Raw genomic sequence first — 26983 nt, 5'->3', positions numbered from 1 at the left:
CTAAAAGTCACTTTGAACCCCCTTAGTGTTTTATCTTACTTCGGCTTTTTAGACATCAAATTGAATGTCATCCAGGATGTGCCTCACCCTCCTTCAGGGAAAACAGATACAATACTGTTTTCAGCCATGGCGCAACTGTTTGGGTGGATACAGGAGCGTTTCCTAATCTCAGAAGGCATTGGTATCAAATGCTGTTCATGTTGGGAGTCTTTTCTGCTCTTCAAACACAAGCTCTGCTTTATAGGTTCAACTACGAGTAGCCTTTCCGTTTGTTGGATCTGGGCTTTGCACAGGCCATTCTAACCCAAAAGCGTGGCCTGAATTTCCGACCTGTTCCTTTTTATATACCTACAGCCACCCAGCTTACGCTCTCACTCAAGCGGATGGTTATTCGGTATATTGGATGTTCCCTGCATTGGGCAAACCAGATTTCCCCTGTTTAATTAAACATCAGTTGGCAGCTAGAAATGCAGATATCCTGCCAATTTTGGATTGTGTACTTTTTATCATTTTGTGTTGGATGTCAGTAACTCATCTCAACGTGCCCCTGCCGGTTCTCTGTTATCAGGATATCCAGCGTTGTCTTACTGGCTACAATCCACATGATTGAGGAAGACTTGTGGTGTAGTTTCAACGTGGTTTTGTCTCCTCAGTATCTCCCATGCATACTGATTTTTTACTATGTTTCCAAGTGATTTTATTACCCTGATCTACTGGCATTAAAAGGATAGTCAACCTAAAAATGAAAATTGAGTCATCATTCAGTCTCCCTCGAGTTGTTTCAAACCTGAGTTTCTTTCCTTTCTGGAGCAAAAAAGAAGATATTTTGAAGAATGCGGTTAACCAGACATTTAATAGCCCCCATTGACTTCCATTATATGAAAATAAAATACTATGAAAGTCAATGGGGACCAGAAACTGTTTGGTATAATATATTCTTTTGTGGTCAGCAGAAGAGTGAAATTTAATTTTTTTTTTTTAGTCCTTTGTCCTTATGTGCCCTGTTGAAAAAAACCATCATATGCTGGTTAGGTATGTTTTGAAGCTGGGATGCTGGTTTGTGCTGGTCCTTTGCTGGTTTAAGCTTAAACTGGTCGGACCAGTTTAGGACCAGCACATGACCAGCAAAGGACCAGCATAAACCAACAAAGGACCAGCAAAGGACCAGCATAAACCAACAAAGGACCAGCAAAGGACCAGCATAAACCAACAAAGGACCAGCCTAAACCAGCAAAGGACCAGCCTAAACCAGTAAACCAGCAAAGGACCAGCCTAAACCAGTAAACCAGCAAAGGACCAGCCTAAACCAGTAAACCAGCAAAGGACCAGCCTAAACCAGCAAACCAGCAAAGGACCAGCCTAAACCAGTAAACCAGCAAAGGACCAGCCTAAACCAGTAAACCAGCAAAGGACCAGCCAAAGTCAATGGGGACCAGAAACTGTTTGGTTACCCACATTCTTCAAAATATATTCTTTTGTGGTCAGCAGAAGAGTGAAATTTAAATTTTTTTTTTTAGTCCTTTGTCCTTATGTGCCCTGTTGAAAAAAACCATCATATGCTGGTTAGGTATGTTTTGAAGCTGGGATGCTGGTTTGTGCTGGTCCTTTGCTGGTTTAAGCTTAAACTGGTCGGACCAGTTTAGGACCAGCACATGACCAGCAAAGGACCAGCATAAACCAACAAAGGACCAGCAAAGGACCAGCCTAAACCAGCAAAGGACCAGCCTAAACCAGTAAACCAGCAAAGGACCAGCATAAACCAACAAAGGACCAGCATAAACCAACAAAGGACCAGCCTAAACCAGCTTAAACCAGCAAGGGACCAGCTTAAACCAGCAAGGGACCAGCATAAACCAGCGAAGGACCAGCTTAAACCAGCAAAGGACCAGCATAAACCAGCAAAGGACCAGCATAAACCAGCTTCAAAACATACCTAACTTAACCAGCAAATGCGTTTTTTTTTCAACTGACCAAATGTATGAACACATACTTCCTCTTTCAGAAAAATGTGCCTTGTAATGTATTAATAAATCACTTAAAATCGAATAAATATACCTAAAGAGTGTTGGAGAAGCTACTTTGAAACTGTAACTTGCCAAGCTATGAGATAATCAGTCGAAAAACTAGTTAGCTATAGGCTACAAGCTACAAACAAAAAGTAGATTACTACACTGGAGTTACTTGCAGAAGCAAGGCATTTATAGATACAATAATGTAAGCCTATGACTGAATCAGGGCTGTATTTTTGCTGTCACAAATACAACGCGGGGTTTTGAGTGAATGAACAACAAACATCAAGCTCGAACAGGTAAATACTCTGGAAAACCTGAACAGATAAATATACAGTATAGCAAATTGTATAATAATAATTTATTTAACCGAGTAAAAAAATATACAGGGACTTGAATACATCAACCATTTAAAAATATAATTTAAGTTTCCAACACTGCTGCTGAAAGAATGAATCATTTCGGATGAAAAGGTTCACTGAAATGAATCAGATTTTCCAAATCTGCATATGAGATGAAGAGGTGTTTAGGATGAACTGATTCCTTAGAATGAATGTCTGTTCTGTGCAGATGCTTCATTGCCTCGGTTGATGGCTGCTGTTCTGTATATTAGTTTGATAATTACCTAAAGACACACTGCCCTCTAGTGGAGGCAATTCATCACAATATGCAGAACTGTCTCCTACTTTATATAGATCGTGTTATATAGTGTTAACTAAAACAGACAAATAAAAGAGTTTGTGAATAGATGAAAACTTGCATTAGTATATAACCGAAGTATTAAAGTTACTATAACTACAGCTGAAATTCAAAAGAAAGAAAGAAAAAAATAGACATTTTTATTTTTTTAAACACCAAAAACATGTAACAACTTAACTATATAAAAAAACTCAAATTTAAATTTAAAACGAAAAAAAAAATATATATATATTATATAAATAAAAGCTAATACAAATATAAATACATCCTAAAATAGTATATAAAACTACATAAACTAGAATTAAAATATAAATATACAGTATAGCAAATTGTATAATAATAATTTATTTAACCGAGTAAAAAAATATACAGGGACTTGAATACATCAACCATTTAAAAATATAATTTAAGTTTCCAACACTGCTGCTGAAAGAATGAATCATTTCGGATGAAAAGGTTCACTGAAATGAATCAGATTTTCCAAATCTGCATATGAGATGAAGAGGTGTTTAGGATGAACTGATTCCTTAGAATGAATGTCTGTTCTGTGCAGATGCTTCATTGCCTCTGTTGATGGCTGCTGTTCTGTATATTAGTTTGATAATTACCTAAAGACACACTGCCCTCTAGTGGAGGCAATTCATCACAATATGCAGAACTGTCTCCTACTTTATATAGATCGTGTTATATAGTGTTAACTAAAACAGACAAATAAAAGAGTTTGTGAATAGATGAAAACTTGCATTAGCATATAACCGAAGTATTAAAGTTACTATAACTACAGCTGAAATTCAAAAGTATTTTTTTAAACACCAAAAACATGTAACAACTTAACTATATAAAAAAACTAAAATTTAAATTTAAAACGAAAAAAAAAATATATATATATTATATAAATAAAAGCTAATACAAATATAAATACATCCTAAAATAGTATATAAAACTACATAAACTAGAATTAAAATGAAAACTGAAAATAGAAAATAGAAATTAATAAAAGCTCATTCGAAATATCAATACAAACTAAAATAGTATATAAATAATACAAAAATAACACATATGTATGTGGGTCAAAGACGAAAAAGGGTTTAAGCATAAAAACAATAAGTGTAATACTGCTTTAAATTGTTGTTTTTCCCCAAAAAAATTTTGCAATTTAGTTTTTGTTTTTCGAGCAAAAAATAAATATCATACATTTTTCCCTGATTTACAGAAGAGACCCACTAAAATGTCATTCAGTGTAACAATCTTGTCAGGCATATTTACAACAATCTGTCAGTAAGATTTTTTTTACTCATTTAAAACACAATAAAATGTAATATGCTCCCTTATTCGTTTATATATTTTAATATGTACAAGTCACACACATATGTATGTGGGTCAAAGACGAAAAAGGGTTTAAGCATAAAAGCAATAAGTGTAATATTGCTTTAAATTGTTGTTTTTCCCCAAAAACTGTTTTTTAAGTTTTCTGTTTAATTTAATTGCAATTCAGTTTTTGTTTTTCGAGCAAAAAATAAATATCATACATGTTTCCCTGATTTACAGAAGAGACCCACTAAAATGTCATTCAGTGTAACAATCTTGTCAGGCATATTTACAACAATCTGTCAGTAAGATTTTTTTTACTCATTTAAAACACAATAAAATGTAATATGCTCCCTTATTCGTTTATATATTTTAATATGTACAAGTCACAATAAGCATGTTGTTTGAATGTGTACATAAATATTGTGTTTCACTGAATGACAATGAAACATTATTTCAACCAAATTTTGACATTTTATTCTCCAAAAACTAATTTGAAACCATAAAAGTAGACGCTTTACTTACATTTAATGTGCTTTCTATGGACATAAAATCACTTTTGTGCATTTCTTTTGATGCGGACATCTTAACGTCTTTGACCCACAGACATGTCCCTCCCCTGTTAAAATATATTATACTGAAAGAAAAAATTATGAGGATGTTAAAGACTTCAGTGAAGAAGTTTATTGCAGCGTATAGCAGTAACAAACATGTAGCAGCCAAATGAACCCCGAGCATCCTAAACTCCATCTTTCATCCTGTTACAGTTTATTGCCCCTAATAAAAGCAGCTGTTCCTCTTGTGTCTGTATGTTAATGAAGTTCAGACACCTTATTGTCTGTGACGGCTCTCAGTTTCACACATCCGTTCCCATGCATGAGCATTTGCTCGGGATGTGATCGCCTCAGATGGTGCAGACAGTGAAACTGCTGACTTCTTTTCTTTTCTATGATAATTCAGCTGTTTGGGGGAATGGCCATGTTCTAACACTTATCCACAATGCAATGGGTAAAACCCAAAAGGGGTCCCTGCTCCATTCACCAATTAAAGGGTCCGTTGCCTAAAAAAAGGGTTAGGATTAGCATGTCCACATGTGTGATTTTCTCAGGGTTTTCCAGTATCAGAACATTTACACCCCAGCTGTTTTCTGTTGATGACTCACTGTAACGTGAAGTGTGTGCTGTCAAACTTCTGCATCTGCAGGAGCTTCTCCAGAAGTGAAACATCCATCTAAACATTTGATGTGGGAGCCTTGTATTATAAAAGAGTATAGGTGCAAAAACAGGAACTCTCTGGTTTAACAGTCAGAATGAGGATATTTATGAGTCATATATTCTTAGAACAAAGTAGAGTTTTCACCGTTTCGTTCTTAGCAATGTTATTGTGGTGAACAGACATTAGTAGGGGAAAGTCATTAGTCATAAAGAAATCCCTCAAAACAACCCCTAACCTGATGTACAAGTTTCAATCAAGGCTTTTCACACAGCTTAACCTTGAGAACATGCAGAAATATAGACACAGAATAACCATATATAGTATTAATATGTCTGCTGGGGAATAATTGGGCTATTATAACCCTATAAGAATGCCTATAATAGTCTAAAAAAGTAAATCAGTGAGATCTTTATAACAGTATAGCAGACTACTAATATAAAATACATGTAAATATCCGTTTTCACTCTGTATCTCCCAATAATGTGTCTTAGTAAGATGACTTAAAAGTTTAGTTTTATGATCAAAAGATCTGTAGTTTTTAATGTGGGGGGCAACACATATCATTTGATGCGATACAATGATGATAAATGACGACAAATAAATGTAAAGAAAAAAAGTAAACCAAAACTGCTTCAGTTCAGTAAGTGTTCATCTTGAAATATTACTAAAAGTTATTCTTACGTTACAGGCCTTAGAGTTTTTTCTGTAGGTTGATGTCAGCATGATATCCAAATAAAACCTTTCTAGTTCTGTTCTGTCAGACTGACCTGAGGTTATTTTACACTTTGATGTAATGCTTGGAATGTGTCATTTAGGATTTTTTTGGTCTGTTTGTTTCTGAAACTAAAGTTAATTGCACATGTAAAACAGAAAATCCCACATTTTCTATATGAAGTGAGGAAATGACTGAGAAATGCAACAGAAACGAGTCATTCAGAGCTGACAGAATCTCAGACTGAGCACCTTGTACTTTACTTTTGAAGGGAATTTTGTAAGACGTTTAAGTATAAAACTGTCCAAGTTGATGTGAGAGCACATCACTTCACTTTTACATCCTGCTTTTCCTACGTACATACCTTTACTTTATTACGCGGCTCTCTGGAATACTTGATTCTGATTGGCTACGTTGTAACAGACTCATTTTCTTATCTTTAAGCTAAACGAAGCTAATCTAAGCATGATAACACAACACTGTGTGAAGGTTACTTTGCTGACTGTACATCACTTATTCTAAGTTCACACCACTTTCCAGATCAGTTTCCCCTGCAGCCCCCTCAGTGCCGCCAACACAAGCTAGTTTGTTTTCTTGCTGTGGTTTGGTTTAGGAAAGAGCTTGATCTCCTTCAGCCTCTCACCCAGCAGCGGCTGACAAACCACCAGAGCAGCAGTGCAGTAATGGATGCCTTATGGCCGCTCGCACCTCTGTCTTCCTGCTGTCAAGCTATCGCTGTGGTTGTTTTAAACTTCAGCCTGTCCCACCCGTCATGCCGAGCAGGGGTGTTAAACCTAAATAACACAGAGGTTAGCCACACGGAACAACACAGTGCATCTGATCCTTCACATACGACAGGTCTAGTGTAACCGATGGGGAAACACCTCATGCAAACATCAGCTACTGCTTTATTTACCCGACCTATTTATGAAGCACAAGGGTTTCACCTCACCCGACTGATTAAAAGTCAATTACAAAAATAGAACTTGTGACCTTTTGTTGTAAAACTTAAAATCAAATGGCAAGCATGAGATGATTATTTAATTGATACTATTATAATAATCAGCCAAACATTATATAAAAGGTTATATTTTTTACCATTATAATATAGATAGATAGATAGATAGATAGATAGATAGATAGATATATTAGTGCTGTCAAATGATTAATCGCGATTAATCGCTTACAAAATAAAAGTTTTTGTTTACATAATATGTGTGTGTGTACTGTGTATATTTATTATGTATATATAAATACACACACATACAGTATATATTTTGAAAATATTTACATGTCTATATTTATATTCCTATAATTAATATTATAAATAAATTTATTTAATATATAAACATAACCTATTTTTCTGAAATATACATGTATGTGTATGTATTTATATATACATAATAAATATACACAGCACACACACATATATTATGTAAACAAAAACTTTTATTTTGTAAGCGATTAATCATTTGACAGCACTAATATATATAAATATATATATATAAGCTTTATTATTGTTAGAAATTACATAATTATATATAATCCTATATATTACATTTTATATTTATTTATAATTGAAAAATGATAAATACATTTTATACATGTACAATATAAATTATATTTTAAATCTAGAAACAATAATATATTGTATTTATATAGTATATATTTAATGTATAATGTACATATAGAAATATATTTAATTATAATATAAATAAAATATATTCTTATGATTATCAATTATATAACCATATATAATCTAGTATATGTTATATGCATTATAATAAAAAATATATACACACACATTACATTTTATATATAAAAAAATAATTATTATTTTTCTATTTTAATAATGAATAATTTTCAACACATACGTAAATAATAATACACTTTATATATATATAGATATATATTTATATATATATGTTTTGTTATGATTTTAAATTATATATTATATAATCTTGTATATATGTATTATAACTAAACATTATATATATACACACACACACAAACACAATATATTTTAAATATATAACAATATAATTGTAATAATTTTTTAATATAATTTTTTCCCCATTTTTCTATACATACACAAATATTCTGTATATACATACATATACTATATATTAAAATGTATACATATATATGTGTGTGTGTTTATATGAATGTATTCATTATTATTTATTATTTTATTGAACATTATGGATGGTGATAACTTAGTTGGACCCATTTTGTAATCCCAAATATATATATATATATATATATGTGTGTATATATATATATATATATGAATAAATTAGTTTTACTGAAAATGAATTGTCAATGATTTTTTGTTTATGATCAATGTGCTTTCCGCCCACAACCGTGACGTCCCAATGGCCTGCCCGTGACGCACGCTGAGTGAACGCGTTGCAGTGGCGCTAGAGAGCGAGCGTCAATAAAACACGGCAGCGATGTCAGGCATTGTTTATTTTGCGTGCTTCGGCAGCTCGTTTAAACGCTGAAAATATCCATATCGTTCCCTAGTTACCACCGGAATACACCAGCTCTGTTAGTCATCGCCAGGCGCTGAAGTCTCTCAGAAAGCTGTTATCTGTGTAGTGGAGGTGTGCGCGCGTCTCAAGGAGCTCCAGGAGGACTGAAGATATTTTTAAATGGACATATTTTAATATTTATCCACCTGCTCGATACGGTAAGCGTTATATTTAACTGGCAATTTATAATCTTGCAATATAGCTACCCCCGACGGATCTTCGAAGCGCGTCGCTTCCCTAAATCTGCTGCGCGCTTTGACGCTTGGATAAGCTGGAGGCCAGCGACTCCGTACTGGACCACGGAGAGAAGGTTTGTTTGATGTCCTCGTGAGGAACCCGAGCTGAAGATGTGGGTGAACCCTGAGGAGGTGTTGCTGGCCAGCGCGCTGTGGATGACAGAGAGAGCGAATCCCTACTTCATCCTGCAGAAGAGAAAGGGCCACGGAGACGGCGGAGGAGGACTCGCGGGTAAAGCCACGATTGCTCATGTTGTGTATGATGAGCGCTTATGCTCAGGACAGGTGTGTTCATTCATGCCTGCAGTCTCAGGTGGACGCGTGCAGTTCGCGCTCACTCACCTGTGTGGACACATCACTGAGAAAATGGTCTAGGATTTACTTTCAAAAATTCTAACTCCGATATTGCTAGTATTTTCCACATATAATTGCACAGAAACGGAAAGTAACACAGAATTAAATGTCCAATTTAAATTAAAAAGACTGAAATAGTGTTTTCATAGAAAACACACTCTAATAATTGTTTTATTTGCATCTTCGAAAAATGTATTGATTTATTTATTTTTTAAAAGTACTTCAGCATTTTTCCAATTGAATACTTATTATTTATTAGCAGTTATGTTATCAGCGTAATTTAAAAATAACATGACTTTTAATATTTCATATTCATAATGTCTGCTTTTTGCTGTAATGGCATGGACACGTTTGTGCACAACTTGCTGATTCGTGTTATCCAGCATATTTGATCATTTGTACAAAGAAGTTCCTTTTTTAAAATCCTAAAAAAAATGATTAAATTAGATTTGATTTATTTGATATTGATAGAAACTAGGTTTCCAATCAGTTCTACATAGTTGCTCTCTATATATATATTAAAGGATTGGTTTGTATGTATGATTGTGCATAATATGAACCTACATTGATTTATATAGCCTCATAATCATATTATTTCCATTACTGCTGTGAACAGGCCGTGCGGAGATGTATAGATGCATTCAAACACCATAAAAATGGCTCATTATTGTTTCTGTGTGATGTTTTTAATGTGGCCGTGGTTGACCGAATAGCAAAATGGCCAAATATTGGCTGTTTAATCAGCCTGACTGATATATGCATCCAATAACCCATTATAAAAGTCCTTCTAGTGAGATATTAGTGGCTCAGTAAGGTTCAGTTTATTCTCAATGCCTCAGGACAGGACACTTAGCTGGTTTTGATGTTGTGTAATATGCTTTATTGACCTCACCTGGTGACCTGACCTGTATTTATAGCTTGGACAGGTGCAGTATGTCTGGCGTTCGCCTCTTTATCTCTGACTGACAGAAATCATGTTGGAGCCTTGAAGGGCATTCTTGCACAATAATGTGATTGTGGATATAACTCGGAGTGAATAGCAGAGATCAACGTTGTAAGAGCCGAAATGTTGCCGGTATTTGTGCGCATACCTCTTTGTGTCTGTCAGTGAGAAAAGACAGATGCAAAGCGTACACTAGCAAGGGAAGATGATGTCATTGTTACATAAATGTGCGAGCTGTGTGCCAGTGAGAGTCGGTGAGCCTGGCACTGCCCAGCAGACTGACCCGCAGAGTCTTGGGGAGCCGGCATTCGGCCAGGAGTACTAGAAACAAAGCCAATGTGTATGTTTGTGTATGTTTACATACATCAACCAGAGCAAATATCTTGTGAATTTTTATTCAAACATGAATTTTTATCCGAAGAAATGTGCAATGGACAAAGACGATATACATGTGCATGACGATAATATGGGTTTCGAAAGATTTTCTTATTTGTTTCTTTAAATGAATTGCATACTGTAGGTTCATACAATTTATTTTTCATTTATTATTTACTAGTGTTGTTAAATGATTAATCACTTACAAAATAAAAGTTTTTGTTTACATAATATAGGTGTGTGCACTGTGTATTTATTATGTATATATAAATACACACATACAGTAAATATTTTGAAAATATTTACATGTATATATTTATATTCCTATAATTAATATTATAAATAAATGTATTTAATATAAAAACATAACCTATTTTTCTGTAATATATACATGCATGTGTGTGTATTTATATATACATAATAAATATACACAGCACACATACATATATTACGTAAACAAAACTTTTATTTTAGATGCGATTAATCGCGATTAATCGTTTGACAGCACTATTATTTACCCATGAGAACGAAAAATCACAAATGAGATCTCATTAATGTCTTGGTTGTTTCTCACTGACAGCGCTGAGAACAAATGGAGGCTTTTGTTTTGGGATTATTACCTGAATCTTACCAGATTATTCTCCCACATGTCACTTCTAGCGATCTCAACATTCTCAAACTGTGCTCAGGTTGTTTCTCATCAGATTCTTCTAAGAAATTCATTGAGCTGTGATCTCTGTATTATTTTTATAGCTCTATGCTCAACAGGCAATGCATTTGTGTCTGTTTTTGAGGCATTTTATGAGAAAGATTTGAGACAAAGTTGATGCTTAAATGATAAATGCTTTTTTTAAAAATTGTGGTGAACTATGAAAGAGCAACCTTTTAGCAGTCAGATTGTAGGTATTGCCTTTTTAAACCTTCATAAACGTACTTTATTCCAATTTTTTGACTAAGACGCCCAGAACTGTTTTAAGAGATTGACTGATAATCGGTTTTACCGATATTTATGCATTTTTCCATAAACGGATATTGGCTTTGTAATATTGGATCCACCGATAAATGGAGAATTGCGTGCAAGACCGCCACAAACTTGTTCACAGGTAAATTAACTTGCTTTGCCTTAATTAATAAACTTTATTTAACATAACGGTCTTAAATCCTCATTAATGAGGTACATTACATAAACACTTGATATGTAGTCTGTGAAATAGAGGCTCACAGAGTCGTGTAATCTGTCAAATCATGTCCCAGAGACATAACTTTACATAAATTAAACAGGCTTGAATGAGTGCATGATAGAAATAAAAAAAGAAGTAAAACAATAAATAAATACAGGTGCTGCATATCGGTTATCGGCACGTAAACATGCAAATTACTGGTATTGGTTCTAAAAGAAAAATCGCTATATGTCAGTCTCTAATTTTCATCCATTATCCAAAGGCCCAGTGGTTTACTTTCATCCAATATGAGCCCAAACATCTTTTCTATGACTAAATACAGATGAAGTCAACAGCTCCGTTGTGTTTTTATGCCATTCAATACAGTTGTATCAGGTTGATGCTGTTTAGGAGAATATTGATTTTGTCCATGTGCTGGTAAGGCTGTTTTTGTCAGAGCGGAGATGAATTCAGTTGAGAGCAGAACTCATTCTATATTTAGAATGAGAAAAGACAATGAAATGTTCCTCCTACAACTCCTTATCCAAGCATCCTAATAAGACTTGCAAGAATCGCAAGACAGATTAAATTGTGTTTCCCTGTTGGCATATATGTAGGCTATGTAGTGTAGTACTCCCTACTACACTGGTCAAAATGTGCAGTGTACAACAGAGCAGACGGTGTAATTTCTCCCATAATGCAGTGCGCTCAACTGGACCATCTATATGCAAAGTGCAGAATTTTTATATTTTATAGACACAATAACTGGACACCACTTGGTAAATTAAACATGTTCACAATGAGGATTTGTGATATCAACAGTTGTTGAAGCATTTATTGTTATTTATTGTTTCATATTTTTAAAAATAGTAGGCAATGTGCAGTGCAAACTGAGCTGTTTGCTAGTATTCAACTGACATTTTGACCATTACAGGATCTAAACATTTCTCTTAACTCAACACAAAGAATACAAACGTCCAGTGTTATTTTAATATTATTTATATACTATTATATTTTCAGTTTTCGTTTTAATATTATTTTTATTAATTTTATGTACTTTTAAATTTTTTTTTAATGTTTTTGTTTTTTATTTATAGTTATCTTTACCTTATTATATTTTCAGTTTTATTTTATTTATTTTACTTCTGTTTGCTGCCAAGGCAACATTTCTAATTTCCATTTAAGTTTATTTTACATATTATTCCTTAAGTGTATTATTTCTATTTTACTTTATTTCACCTTTATTTCAGTTAACAAAAAATGTTTCTTAATAGTTTTAATTTTGTTGAACAAAACTGCAGACGGTAATGCTGCCTAAATATATTTTAACATTTTAAATGCATTGCTAGAGATGCACCAATCGAACGGACAGAGACCGGAATCAGACGATTTTCCACATCAGTTTCAAAAACGAAAATCGTTCCAATCAAAGCCACAGCTTTTCGTTACAGTTCAGTTTATTTATTTATCCCCGTAGGGAAAGTACGTTTGCAGAATACTCACTCAGACGTTTAACAATTCACATCTGGCATATGTAAACAATAATTTAATGCTGATAAATCTACATTTAAAATAACCAGTCTAGCTGACCATCAGTAACTGCTAGAAGAAGAATAATTTAGTTGCTTGGGGAGTAAAAGATCATTTTGACCTGTTTTTAAGCATTTGGGATATCTTCTGCTAGATGGTAAAAATTCAAAAGTACTGAATAAATCCACATTTTTGAACGAATCGAGTGAGTCAATGATTCAGTAACCCATTCGTAAAGACTTGCATTTCTGAATGAATCAGCCATTTGAATGAATTGGTTGAATGAATGACTAAATGACTCACTCATTAAAACAGTAATTTGCCGCCACCTATTGGTGGTTTGGTTTCACATTTAAAAGTATCATTGCATTTTTCTCAAAATTTCTTATTTGTATGTTCAAAAAATATATATAAAACATTAATCTTATAAAATTATTTATGCATTTGCAATTTTGCGGTGTAAATGCATTTACTGCACCTCTCAGCTTCATCAAACAGTCTGTGTAAATGCATCTAATGCCACTTCAGATGCAGCTTGTTTGTTGATACTGATTTCATTTGAATGGGACTCGCAGGCAACTCCTTTCTACCTCCTTCTAGTCACAGAGCACTTTATTTTGAGAGTTGTTCAAGTGAGAGAGAACATGTTTAAAAATCTCTTGTATTATGTAAATATTTTTTTGCATTGGAAAAAAAGTAGATTTTTGTTTGTATATGTTGCCAAGTATAGTTCTTAGAAAGAAAATCGAAATCGGCAAAAATCGATATCGGCAGGTCACACTTACAAAAAGTAGATAGATCAATAACAAAATAATTAAATGTATTAATAATAAAATGATTTTTAAATATGTTTTTCTGAAAATACATCAATATATTAGTGCTGTCAAACGATTAATCGCGATTAATCTTTGACAGCACTACAATATATTATGATGCTTAATGAATACTATGTTATGAAATATGTCAAATAATTGACGAAAGGCAGTTGTTTTGTTCCATCTGTCAAAAAAACTCGAAATACTGGAACTGGAAAAGGTTTATTTAAGAATGAACTGAATGTTGTTGATGTGCACGCACACTCTTAAACAGCGCTCAGCGCAGGGCTCTGCGACTGAATAGATCATGTGATCCGTACAGTATTCTCAAATCTCTGCTCTCTTGCAACCAAGGAAACCGTGGCTCATCCGAGCATATGAAAGCAGGAACAGAAAGTCATGTGTTCAGGAGGGGGATGTTATTGCACATTTGGGCTCCAGCAGAAACGGGTAGCCAGATTTGTTTGGAGGATCCTGATTCACACATTCAAGTCTGGCAAAATCTGTGGTGTCTAAAACGGCTACATGTATGTTTACCTTCCTAATGCATATTCCTGGTCTTATTGTGCATTAATAATAAAATGATTTTTAAATATGTTTTTCTGAAAATACATCAATATATTAGTGCTGTCAAACGATTAATCGCGATTAATCGCATCCAAAATAAAAGTTTTTGTTTACATAATATATGTATATGTACTGTGTTTATTTATGTGTATATAAATACACACACATGCATGTATATATTTCAGAAAAATGTTATGTTTATATATTAAATAGATTTATATATAATATAAATTATATTAATATAAATATATACATGTAAATATTTTCAAAATATTTACTGTATGTGTGTGTATTTATATATACATAATAAATATACACAGTACACACACATATATTGTGTAAACAAAATCTTTTATTTTGGATGCGATTAATCGCGATTAATCTTTGACAGCACTACAATATATTATGATGCTTAATGAATACTATGTTATGAAATATGTCAAATAATTGACGAAAGGCAGTTGTTTTGTTCCATCTGTCAAAAAAACTCGAAATACTGGAACTGGAAAAGGTTTATTTAAGAATGAACTGAATGTTGTTGATGTGCACGCACACTCTTAAACAGCGCTCAGCGCAGGGCTCTGCGACTGAATAGATCATGTGATCCGTACAGTATTCTCAAATCTCTGCTCTCTTGCAACCAAGGAAACCGTGGCTCATCCGAGCATATGAAAGCAGGAACAGAAAGTCATGTGTTCAGGAGGGGGATGTTATTGCACATTTGGGCTCCAGCAGAAACGGGTAGCCAGATTTGTTTGGAGGATCCTGATTCACACATTCAAGTCTGGCAAAATCTGTGGTGTCTAAAACGGCTACATGTATGTTTACCTTCCTAATGCATATTCCTGGTCTTATTGTGCATGATTCATCAGTGTTCTCTACTAAATGTACTTTTTCATGTTCAAACTGGCTGAACCTGCCCAATCCGCACTGGATTGTGAAACCGTGTTGCAGGTTTTGTGAAAACGAGTGCTAGAGATGAAGAGCTCCTCCTGATCTGTTTTGCAGGTGTCTTCATTCGTCGTGTCTGATGCTCTGATAGCGATGTTAACACATTCTCGCCCTGTGGCTTCAAAGTCACTAACAGCGGTTGCAGGCTCACCCAGGGGGGGTTTACAAGCAGCAGCTTTTTAAGGAATGATGTGTTTTGTTTGTTTGTTTGTTTGTTTTATCGTGACCCAATCTACACACAATTAGACTATCATTTTGAAGCTGTATCTCAGTGTGTTTCTGTTTGTTTGTTTGTTTGATTTTTGAAGTACATATTTACACCCACTACCATTCAAAAGTTTGGGGTCTGTAAGTTAAAAAAAAAAATTTATATTATTGTTTTGAAAGTCTCTTTATTTATTTGATCAGAAATACAGTAAAAACGGTAATATTGTGAAATATTATTACAGTTTAAAATGACTGTTTTCTATTTGAATATATTGTAAAATGTAATTTATTGCTGTGATCAAAGCTGAATTTTCAGCATCATTACTCCAGTCTTCAGTGTCACATGATCTTCAGATATCACTCTAATATGCTGATTTGATGATTAAGAAACATTTCTGATTATTATCAATGTTGAAAACCGTTGTGCTGCTTCATATTTTTGTGGATACATTAATTTTTTTCTGGATTCTTTGATGAACAGAAAGTTCAAAAGAACAGCATTTATTTGAAATATAATTTTTTTTGTAACATTATAAATGCCTTTACTGTCACTTTTGATCAATTTAATGCATCCTTGATGAATAAAAATATTAATTAATTTTTTTTAAAAGTCTTACTGACCTCAAACTTTTGAATGTTAGTATATACAAATCAAAGAGATGTAAAATGATGATGATTATTATTATTCAGTCAGAGGAACCATCATTTTGGCCAAACAGCCATAGTAACCAAGCAGCCTGAAAATCTTTAATGTAAAAACTAAAATTAATTGCTTTATTGAAACATACAGTTTGAATTGATTCATGGAAATGAATCAAATTTACCAACTGTAATGCCATTTTTGCTGCTAAAGCTTAAATCAGGGACAATACCAAATCATCATATTCTTAATGCTCTCATGCCTGCGAGTCCCAAGACAAGGATCAGATGTGGTCATTAGGAAACAATATTTTACAAACAACTCTGGAAATGTTCTGGAATATTATATACTGATTTCTTAACTTTATACTCAAACTAAAATGAGTAACTGAAACTAAATTAAAAAAAATTTTAAGAAGTAAAAACTAAGCTGAAAACTTGAATAAAATACTTAAAATGTATTTGAAAAATATATAAATATCTATCTCCAGTGGTCATTCTGAGTGTACGTTGTCTGTATTCTCACAGGTCTGCTGGTTGGCACCCTTGACGTGGTGCTGGACTCGAGCGCCCGTGTGGCCCCGTACAGGATCCTCTACCAGACCCCCGATTCCCTGGTTTACTGGACCATCGCCCACGGTAACATACTGCCTCCGCTCTGATATATTCCCTCTCATCCCGTCTACTCCCTGATGGCCACTCGCTGCCGGAGCATTACCTCACGCCCTAGTGCCTCGAAAGTGCAATCTGAAGTGCATTGAAATCAATGTCCACTTTTCTTTCAAACGCTGCTCGACTGAACATGATGTACACTCACTGTCTCCACTTTTAAAGTTCAGTTTAGACATTGAAAACTTCAATGTCGGAATCAATGTTTTAGCAAAGATGGCGTTTGTTAGAATCGGTATTCGTTCAGGACTAGGAAGAGTGCTGTGAATGTGCAATTAAGAGCACTTATGATGAGTGCTTAGAGTAACACAGTGAACTGAAACGGAGATGGATTGCGTTACAGCATTTCTACATTGGTAGATATATTTTGCTCAGGCCTACATTACATTAATTGCATGTGAAGAAACAGAATTAGTTGTCACAATACCAAAATGTTAGCAGTTAGAGCAATACCAGTAACATTTCTCTAAAATTTTCAGTAAAGATTCTCAGCACCAGTTTCACTACAAAAACTACTGCACTACTATTGTCATTGCATCTGTTGCTCTATTTATTTTAGTTATAGTTTTAACTTGATATATTTTCATTTAAATTATATTTTCATATTAAAGTTTCCAAAGTTGTGCTAGAGCAAAAATACATACCTGAAAAACCATGATACTTCAAATATATCATGTTCCTGTGGCTCAGTGGTAGAGCATTGCGTTAGCAGCACAATAGGTCGTGGGTTCGATTCCCAGGGCCCAACACTCGTACGGTTAAAAAATGTATTGCCTGAATGCACTGTAAGTCGCTTTGGATAAAAGCATCTGCAAAATGCATTAATTATTAAATAACATGTCTTTAAGGGATGTTTAACACAACATGGAGTTGAATAGAAGATGAATATATCAGTAAGATTTGTATGGTCGTCCCACAGTATTCATCATCATAGCGTCGAGCCCCAGCCTCGAACATTATGTGTGAAGCCAAAAGAAAGCGCTGGCTTCCCAGAGGAGCGGAGAGTGCTCTGTTTCTGAGCTAATCTGGTTTACAGGCAACTGCGAATGCTGGTTCATATTTCACATGCTGTTATTTTGCTAGCTGCAAGACATTTGGTAAATCTCTTTATTTAAGGTGAGAGACCCGTTTGCCTCTTCTGAGATGTGCATATGTTCTGTGAAAAGCTTTAGCATGACTGTGCATAGGCACTTTTTTTATTTTAAAATTTTTTTTATTATTTATTTTCTAGAAATAATCCTAGGCTGCATTTACAGTGCATCAATATTTTGAGACTGATGCTAAAATAAACAACTAAATAAATGTAGAAATATATATATAATGTAATAAATGCGTAGTATTAAAAATGCATATACTATAAATATAAAATTGTAATTAATGTTAAATTTACTATTTAATATTAATCTTATTCTTTTTGTTTACTATTTAAATATATTGTTGGTTAATTATATATATTGTAATTTGTCAGACATAAACAACTAAATTAATTTAATGTTGTTATTATTAATATTTAGTATTAAAGTTACGTGTATATAAATATAAAAATATAATATGATATTAAGATTAAATTTAATATAAATTGTTGGTTGTCAGACAATATAAACAGCTAAATTAATTTAATATGATAAATTTACACGCATTATTACGGAGCCCCGCACATGACATGCAAGAAAAAATAAATAAATCGTGTGCACGGTTTACTAATTCGTTCCCTCGATGTTCTAAAACGTGCACACGATTAATATTTCGTTCTCTCGATTTATAAATCGTGCGCACAATTGACTAATTCGTTCTCTCGATTTATAAATCGTGCGCACAATTGACTAATTCGTTCTCTCGATTTATAAATCGTGCGCACAATTTACTATTTCGTTCTCTTTATTTTATTAAAATATTAATATTTAATATTAGATTTCACATATATATTAAAGCTTAATATTAAATATTAATTTTAACACTTAATATTAATTGTTGGGGTTTTTTGTGTTCTGCAACTGTGTTGTTTTTTTGTGAGTTTTGGTTAAACAGCAAATGGAGCATGGATAGTTAGTTTTTAAAATAATTGTGTATTTCCATCTTTACATAATTGCGGGACACTTGTCACAGAACAAACTTAATGAATCGTTTGGCTTGCCAGTAATGTGTTTGATTTATTGCCAGAGGAGAGCTGTGTTAATACAGAGCTAATTAAACGATGAACCCGGACCCATCTGCTGTTCAGTTCTGAGCAAATGCAGTCGCTGCGGATAAAGACTTCAAATGAAATTCTGTTCAGTTATGCAGTCGCTGCGGATAAAGACTTCAAATGAAATTCATTATCGTAAATGTGTGGATTAGTATTATTTGATTATTTGATGGTTTTTGTTTCTGGCAGGGAGCTCTCGTAAGGAGGTCACGGAGAACTGGGAATGGCTGGAGCAGAATCTGCTGCAGACGCTCTCCATCTTCGAGAATGAGAATGACATCACCACCTTTGTCAAGGGCAAAATACAGGTTACACATTAGCATTTCAAGCACGCTATTCATTTAATTGGTGCTTTAGTGCTTACACGTGTCTGTCTGTGTGCTTGTGTGCAGGGCATTATCGCCGAATACAACAAAAGCCATGAAATCAGAGAGGATGATGACACAGATAAGTTTAAGGAGGCCATCGCTAAGTTCCGCAAGCTCTTCGTCATGCCGGAGGAGGAGAAGCTGGTGAACTATTACTCCTGCAGCTACTGGAAGGGCAAGGTGCCTCGGCAGGGCTGGCTGTACCTCAGCATCAACCACCTCTGCTTTTACTCCTACCTGCTCGGGAAAGAGGGTGAGTTCAGCTACCGATGGATATGATGTGCAGCAACACATCAGGGCTGAGCCTTTTTTCCAATTGTGTCTATTGTGATGTATTGTTTTGTTTTAAAATAGAGGAATCACAGTTTTTAATAAAAATGTCAGCAAATGTTACAATTTGACATGTTGACAGTACGCCAGCGATAACAGTTAAGAGGAAGGACCGCAATGTAAAACATATTGGCTTTGTGTTTTTGCATTTAAAAACAGTGGAATGTGGAAAAACACAATTATCAATAGTTTTATATTATTAAACTGGTTACATTATTGACGTTATTCCCTGAGGTGAGTAGCAGGGTTATTATCGTTAACACAAATTTAAAACTAAAACCATAATTTTTTTTAAAAAAGTAAATGTGAACTAAAATAAATAAATTAACTATAGATACATTTTCAAAATTTGAAACTTTTTCATTTCTCATTTTCGTTTAGATTAGCTTTAAGTATTAAAATAAAACTAAAATAAAAAAGGAAAATTAAAAACTATAAAGACATATTTAAAAAAATTAAAATACGCAAACGTTTCGGCTCAAAGCCTTCCTCGGTGTACTCCGTGTACTGAGTACGGTTCTCACTCCTGAGTAATGGTTTGTTTCAGCTAAGCTGGTGATCCGCTGGGCTGACGTGATTCAGCTGGAGAAGAACGCCACGCTGCTGCTGCCAGACATGGTGTGCGTCAGCACACGCTGCAGCGAGCACGTCTTCTCCGTCTTCCTCAACATCAACGAGACCTTCAAACTCATGGAGCAGCTCGCCAACATAGCCATGAGACAGCTGCTGGACAACAAGGGCTTCGAGCAGGACCGCTGTCTGCCCAAACTCAAGAAGAAGTCGCCCAAGAAAGTGTCAGCCCTCAAAAGGTCTGTGACCGCAACACTCATGAAGATAAAGTAGATCAATAAAGATAAAGTGATGCTAGAAAACTGGTGTTAGGAGGCGAATTAAACATTTACAAAGTTATAAAGATTGATTTCATAATGGTTTATATATATATATATATATATATATATATATATATATATATATAGCGCACAATTGACTAATTCGTTCTCTCGATTTATAAATCGTGCGCACAATTGACTAATTCGTTCTCTCGATTTATAAATCGTGCGCACAATTGACTAATTCGTTCTCTCGATTTATAAATCGTGCGCACAATTGACTAATTCGTTCTCTCGATTTATAAATCGTGCGCACAATTGACTAATTCGTTCTCTCGATTTATAAATCGTGCGCACAATTGACTAATTCGTTCTCTCGATTTATAAATCGTGCGCACAATTGACTAATTCGTTCTCTCGATTTATAAATCGTGCGCACAATTGACTAATTCGTTCTCTCGATTTATAAATCGTGCGCACAATTGACTAATTCGTTCTCTCGATTTATAAATCGTGCGCACAATTGACTAATTCGTTCTCTCGATTTATAAATCGTGCGCACAATTGACTAATTCGTTCTCTCGATTTATAAATCGTGCGCACAATTGACTAATTCGTTCTCTCGATTTATAAATCGTGCGCACAATTGACTAATTCGTTCTCTCGATTTATAAATCGTGCGCACAATTGACTAATTCGTTCTCTCGATTTATAAATCGTGCGCACAATTGACTAATTCGTTCTCTCGATTTATAAATCGTGCGCACAATTGACTAATTCGTTCTCTCGATTTATAAATCGTGCGCACAATTGACTAATTCGTTCTCTCGATTTATAAATCGTGCGCACAATTGACTAATTCGTTCTCTCGATTTATAAATCGTGCGCACAATTGACTAATTCGTTCTCTCGATTTATAAATCGTGCGCACAATTGACTAATTCGTTCTCTCGATTTATAAATCGTGCGCACAATTGACTAATTCGTTCTCTCGATTTATAAATCGTGCGCACAATTGACTAATTCGTTCTCTCGATTTATAAATCGTGCGCACAATTGACTAATTCGTTCTCTCGATTTATAAATCGTGCGCACAATTGACTAATTCGTTCTCTCGATTTATAAATCGTGTGCACAATTTACTATTTCGTTCTCTTTATTTTATTAAAATATTAATATTTAATATTAGATTTCACATATATATTAAAGCTTAATATTAAATATTAATTTTAACACTTAATATTAATTGTTGGGGTTTTTTGTGTTCTGCAACTGTGTTGTTTTTTTGTGAGTTTTGGTTAAACAGCAAATGGAGCATGGATAGTTAGTTTTTAAAATAATTGTGTATTTCCATCTTTACATAATTGCGGGACACTTGTCACAGAACAAACTTAATGAATCGTTTGGCTTGCCAGTAATGTGTTTGATTTATTGCCAGAGGAGAGCTGTGTTAATACAGAGCTAATTAAACGATGAACCCGGACCCATCTGCTGTTCAGTTCTGAGCAAATGCAGTCGCTGCGGATAAAGACTTCAAATGAAATTCATTATCGTAAATGTGTGGATTAGTATTATTTGATGACACAGAGGTTTTTGTTTCTGGCAGGGAGCTCTCGTAAGGAGGTCACGGAGAACTGGGAATGGCTGGAGCAGAATCTGCTGCAGACGCTCTCCATCTTCGAGAATGAGAATGACATCACCACCTTTGTCAAGGGCAAAATACAGGTTACACATTAGCATTTCAAGCACGCTATTCATTTAATTGGTGCTTTAGTGCTTACACGTGTCTGTCTGTGTGCTTGTGTGCAGGGCATTATCGCCGAATACAACAAAAGCCATGAAATCAGAGAGGATGATGACACAGATAAGTTTAAGGAGGCCATCGCTAAGTTCCGCAAGCTCTTCGTCATGCCGGAGGAGGAGAAGCTGGTGAACTATTACTCCTGCAGCTACTGGAAGGGCAAGGTGCCTCGGCAGGGCTGGCTGTACCTCAGCATCAACCACCTCTGCTTTTACTCCTACCTGCTCGGGAAAGAGGGTGAGTTCAGCTACCGATGGATATGATGTGCAGCAACACATCAGGGCTGAGCCTTTTTTCCAATTGTGTCTATTGTGATGTATTGTTTTGTTTTAAAATAGAGGAATCACAGTTTTTAATAAAAATGTCAGCAAATGTTACAATTTGACATGTTGACAGTACGCCAGCGATAACAGTTAAGAGGAAGGACCGCAATGTAAAACATATTGGCTTTGTGTTTTTGCATTTAAAAACAGTGGAATGTGGAAAAACACAATTATCAATAGTTTTATATTATTAAACTGGTTACATTATTGACGTTATTCCCTGAGGTGAGTAGCAGGGTTATTATCGTTAACACAAATTTAAAACTAAAACCATAATTTTTTTTAAAAAAGTAAATGTGAACTAAAATAAATAAATTAACTATAGATACATTTTCAAAATTTGAAACTTTTTCATTTCTCATTTTCGTTTAGATTAGCTTTAAGTATTAAAATAAAACTAAAATAAAAAAGGAAAATTAAAAACTATAAAGACATATTTAAAAAAATTAAAATACGCAAACGTTTCGGCTCAAAGCCTTCCTCGGTGTACTCCGTGTACTGAGTACGGTTCTCACTCCTGAGTAATGGTTTGTTTCAGCTAAGCTGGTGATCCGCTGGGCTGACGTGATTCAGCTGGAGAAGAACGCCACGCTGCTGCTGCCAGACATGGTGTGCGTCAGCACACGCTGCAGCGAGCACGTCTTCTCCGTCTTCCTCAACATCAACGAGACCTTCAAACTCATGGAGCAGCTCGCCAACATAGCCATGAGACAGCTGCTGGACAACAAGGGCTTCGAGCAGGACCGCTGTCTGCCCAAACTCAAGAAGAAGTCGCCCAAGAAAGTGTCAGCCCTCAAAAGGTCTGTGACCGCAACACTCATGAAGATAAAGTAGATCAATAAAGATAAAGTGATGCTAGAAAACTGGTGTTAGGAGGCGAATTAAACATTTACAAAGTTATAAAGATTGATTTCATAATGGTTTATATATATATATATATATATATATATATATATATATATATATATAATGGTGTTTTTGCACTGATGCCACATTTGTTCATTTGCTGCAGATTCATCTTTTGAAATTTTGTCCATAAAGTGTAAAAATAAATCTATTTATTTAAAAGAAGAAACTTATTTAAATATTGATTTAAATTTATTTATACTTATTTTATTAAATGAGCTCCTGGGGAAGTACTTTTAATTTGTGTAGAATTTATTTCACTAGATTATCAAAAATAGACATTACTAGTTTATTATGCAATACATAAAAGCTGGCATTGAATTTCTTACAAAAAATAATTATAATTGCTATAATTATAGCGGTATATACTGTTACTGTGAAATAAATGTAAATAAAAAAATTCGAAATAAATGTAAATTAATGAATAAATTCAAATCAATTTAAATTAAATTAAATTCCTATTATGATATTGTGAAAAATGATTTTCTAAAGTGTTTTTGTCTTGATTTTATTGTTTATATTTTTATTATATTTAAATATTTTTAAATCAAGATACATTTACTTGAGAAGCTAAATTACTTAAGATATGAAGTATATAATAAAGAAGTATATGTAAAGATATAATAATAAATATCTGCCAGTGACATAAGAAAAATAAAACTTGCTTTCCCTTTGAATTAACTTTATTTGTCTTACCCCATTCGCTGATAGTTTTTTCTTGGTTTAAGCATTAACTCACATAATTTTACTGTAAAACAAGTCCAAAAAATATTGAATATGTCAACCACAGAACTGCTGCTTATTGAATTTATTAGATCATATCAGAAACATAATTCCTACAGTAATTGTCTTAAAAATGGCAGCTGAAATACAAAATAGTGAAGAACTATATTTCGGAGTGAATGGCCATCTGGCAGCTGTGTGAAATTGAAAGTAGCAAATCCTTCTGTGCGAGCTAAGAGGATTATGTGAGAACACTTTGACATGCAGTTCCACCAATTTTATAGTAAAGTGACAATATTGTAGAATTTTGTTAGTTAGAAGGAGTTTAGGAAAGTTATAGCAGCCTTTTTCAGTATTATATTTGTTTTTGTGACTTCAGGGACTTGGACGCCAGGGCTAAAAGCGAGCGATACCGGGCACTTTTCCGCCTGCCGAAAGACGAGAAATTGGACGGCCACACAGACTGCACACTATGGACCCCCTTCAACAAGATGCACATCCTTGGACAGATGTTCGTCTCCACTAATTACATCTGCTTCACCAGTAAAGAGGAGACCATCTGCAGCCTGATTATCCCGATCAGAGAGGTGCGTCACACCAGCCGCTTCATGCTAAACTAATGACATGATACTCTAATAAGCATCAAAGTACACAGCATGCACACATTAAACATTGCTTTATCCTGCATTCGCTACCATGGTTTACAATCCAGTCAGTTCTTGCAGCATAAAGACATTTTTAATATCGATTATGGTGTTTTTCTCAGAAATATGGCACATGAAATGGGTTGTGAAATGCATTTTGCATTCTTTCCGTCTCTCTTCTCGCCAGGTGACCATCGTTGAGAAAGCCGATAGCTGTAACGTCCTTCCCAGCCCCTTGTCAATCAGCACCAAAAACAAAATGACTTTCCTTTTTGCCAACCTCAAAGACCGGGACTTCCTGGTGCAGAGGATCTCGGACTTCCTGCAGCAGACCACCTCCAAAATCTACTTTGAGCGGGAGATCACGGGCAGCCTCAGCAGCTCAGACGACGAGGTGGGAACAACAATGTTTATTTGTCTATTGGTATTTATTCCTATAAATATTTATAGATTTATTATTTTAATATATATAGACAGTACTGTTCAAAAAATTGGCTCAGTAAGATTTTTTTAAAGAAATTAATCGGGGGATAAATGGGATGCATTAAATTGATCAAAAGTGACAGAAAAGACGGTTATAATGTTACAAACGGTTTCTGTTTCAAATAAATGCTGTTCCTTTGAATTCTATATTCATCAAAGAATACTGAAATTTTTTTTAACGATTTGTTTAATATGTTTGAAAGAAGTCTCTTGTACTCACCAAGGCTGCATTTATTTGAGAAATACAGTATATGAAAAATACAGTAAAAACGGTATGTTTTTACAATTTAAAATAACTCTTTTCTATTTCAGTTTATGTTAAAATGTAATTTATTTCTGTGATGCAAAGCTGAATTTTCAGCATCATTACTCCAGTCTTCAGTGTCACATGATCCTATTTTTGTGGAATCTGTGATACAATTTTTTTCAAGGTTTTTTGATGAATACAAAGTTCAAAAGAACAGCATTTATTAGAAAGTATTTGCTGCCACTTGGTCAATTTGTTTTGTTTTTTTTCCCAAAAAATGTTCTAATGTTCTCCTCCATATCTTCTGCTGTGCTGTGTGTGTAGGTGTACTCTCAGCAGGGCAGTGTCTTGTCCTATAGTCCGCAGCGCAGCGCACTCAGCTCTGAGGGAGACAGTGACAGGCAGTTCAATCTCAATGAGAGCAGGGTTCCCACGGCAACACAGGCCCTGATGACCATGTACCGCCGGCGGTCCCCGGAGGAGTTCAACCCCAAACTGGTATAACACCCTTATGCTTGATCACAAACACCACAGCATTGCTTTTCTCACGACTTACTGAGAGGACTGATGGAGAAGGACAGGAACTGATGTGAATTCAGAACACAAATGAACAGGATTAGTGGGATAGAAATGTGTCCTGCCAAGTACTGCAATTACTGTGCATTATAGTCATTTTACCATGGTTAAGAGCTGCCTTTTGCCTGCCTTTTTTGCCTTGCGGCCGGGGCCCTAAAAAACCTTAAAGGGTTAGTTCACCCAAAAATTCTGTCATTAATTACTCACTCTTGTATTGTTCCAAACCCGTAAGACCTTCGTTCATCTTCGGAACATAATTTAAGATATTTTTGATGAAATCTGAGGGCTCTCTGACCCTCCCATAGACAGCAAGGTAACTACCACGTTCAAGGTCCAGAAAAGTACCAAGATGATCGACAAAGTAGTCCGTGTGACATCAGTGGTTCAACTGTAAAGTTATGAAGCTACGAGAATACTTTTTTGCGCAAAGAAAACAAAAATAACGACTTTATTCCACATTTTCGTCTCTACTGTGTCACTTTTGGACGCGCGTTCACGACAGTATCATGACGCGAGCGTGTGGCGGCGCTGACCCAGACGTGGCGTAATGACGTCATCACGCCGGATCTGGGTCAGCGCCGGCGCCGCCACACGCAAATGCGGAATGAAGTCATTATTTTTGTTTTCTTTGCGCAAATAAGTAT

General features: G+C 34.7%; 1 protein-coding gene across 1 annotated transcript in view; it reads left to right on the top strand.

Annotated features, from left to right (window-relative positions):
- Positions 1-8358: 8358 nt before the first annotated feature.
- LOC107594295 (TBC1 domain family member 9-like) overlaps positions 8359-26983 on the top strand; it is a 32924-nt gene continuing 14299 nt past the window's right edge. Inside the window, exons 1-8 of the mRNA XM_016284291.1 lie at positions 8359-8945; positions 16783-16893; positions 19298-19416; positions 19501-19729; positions 20354-20615; positions 24769-24976; positions 25221-25427; positions 26088-26261. Coding sequence (XP_016139777.1) covers positions 8825-8945; positions 16783-16893; positions 19298-19416; positions 19501-19729; positions 20354-20615; positions 24769-24976; positions 25221-25427; positions 26088-26261 — 1431 coding nt within the window. The 5' untranslated portion in view covers positions 8359-8824. The remainder of the gene's footprint in view (positions 8946-16782; positions 16894-19297; positions 19417-19500; positions 19730-20353; positions 20616-24768; positions 24977-25220; positions 25428-26087; positions 26262-26983) is intronic.

The sequence above is a fragment of the Sinocyclocheilus grahami genome, unplaced genomic scaffold (assembly GCF_001515645.1).
Source record: "Sinocyclocheilus grahami isolate Dianchi unplaced genomic scaffold, SAMN03320097.WGS_v1.1 scaffold181.1, whole genome shotgun sequence".
NCBI lineage: Eukaryota > Metazoa > Chordata > Actinopteri > Cypriniformes > Cyprinidae > Sinocyclocheilus > Sinocyclocheilus grahami.
The sequence above is the reverse complement of the archived record's forward strand: the minus strand, read 5'-3'. Positions and strand labels throughout refer to the sequence as shown.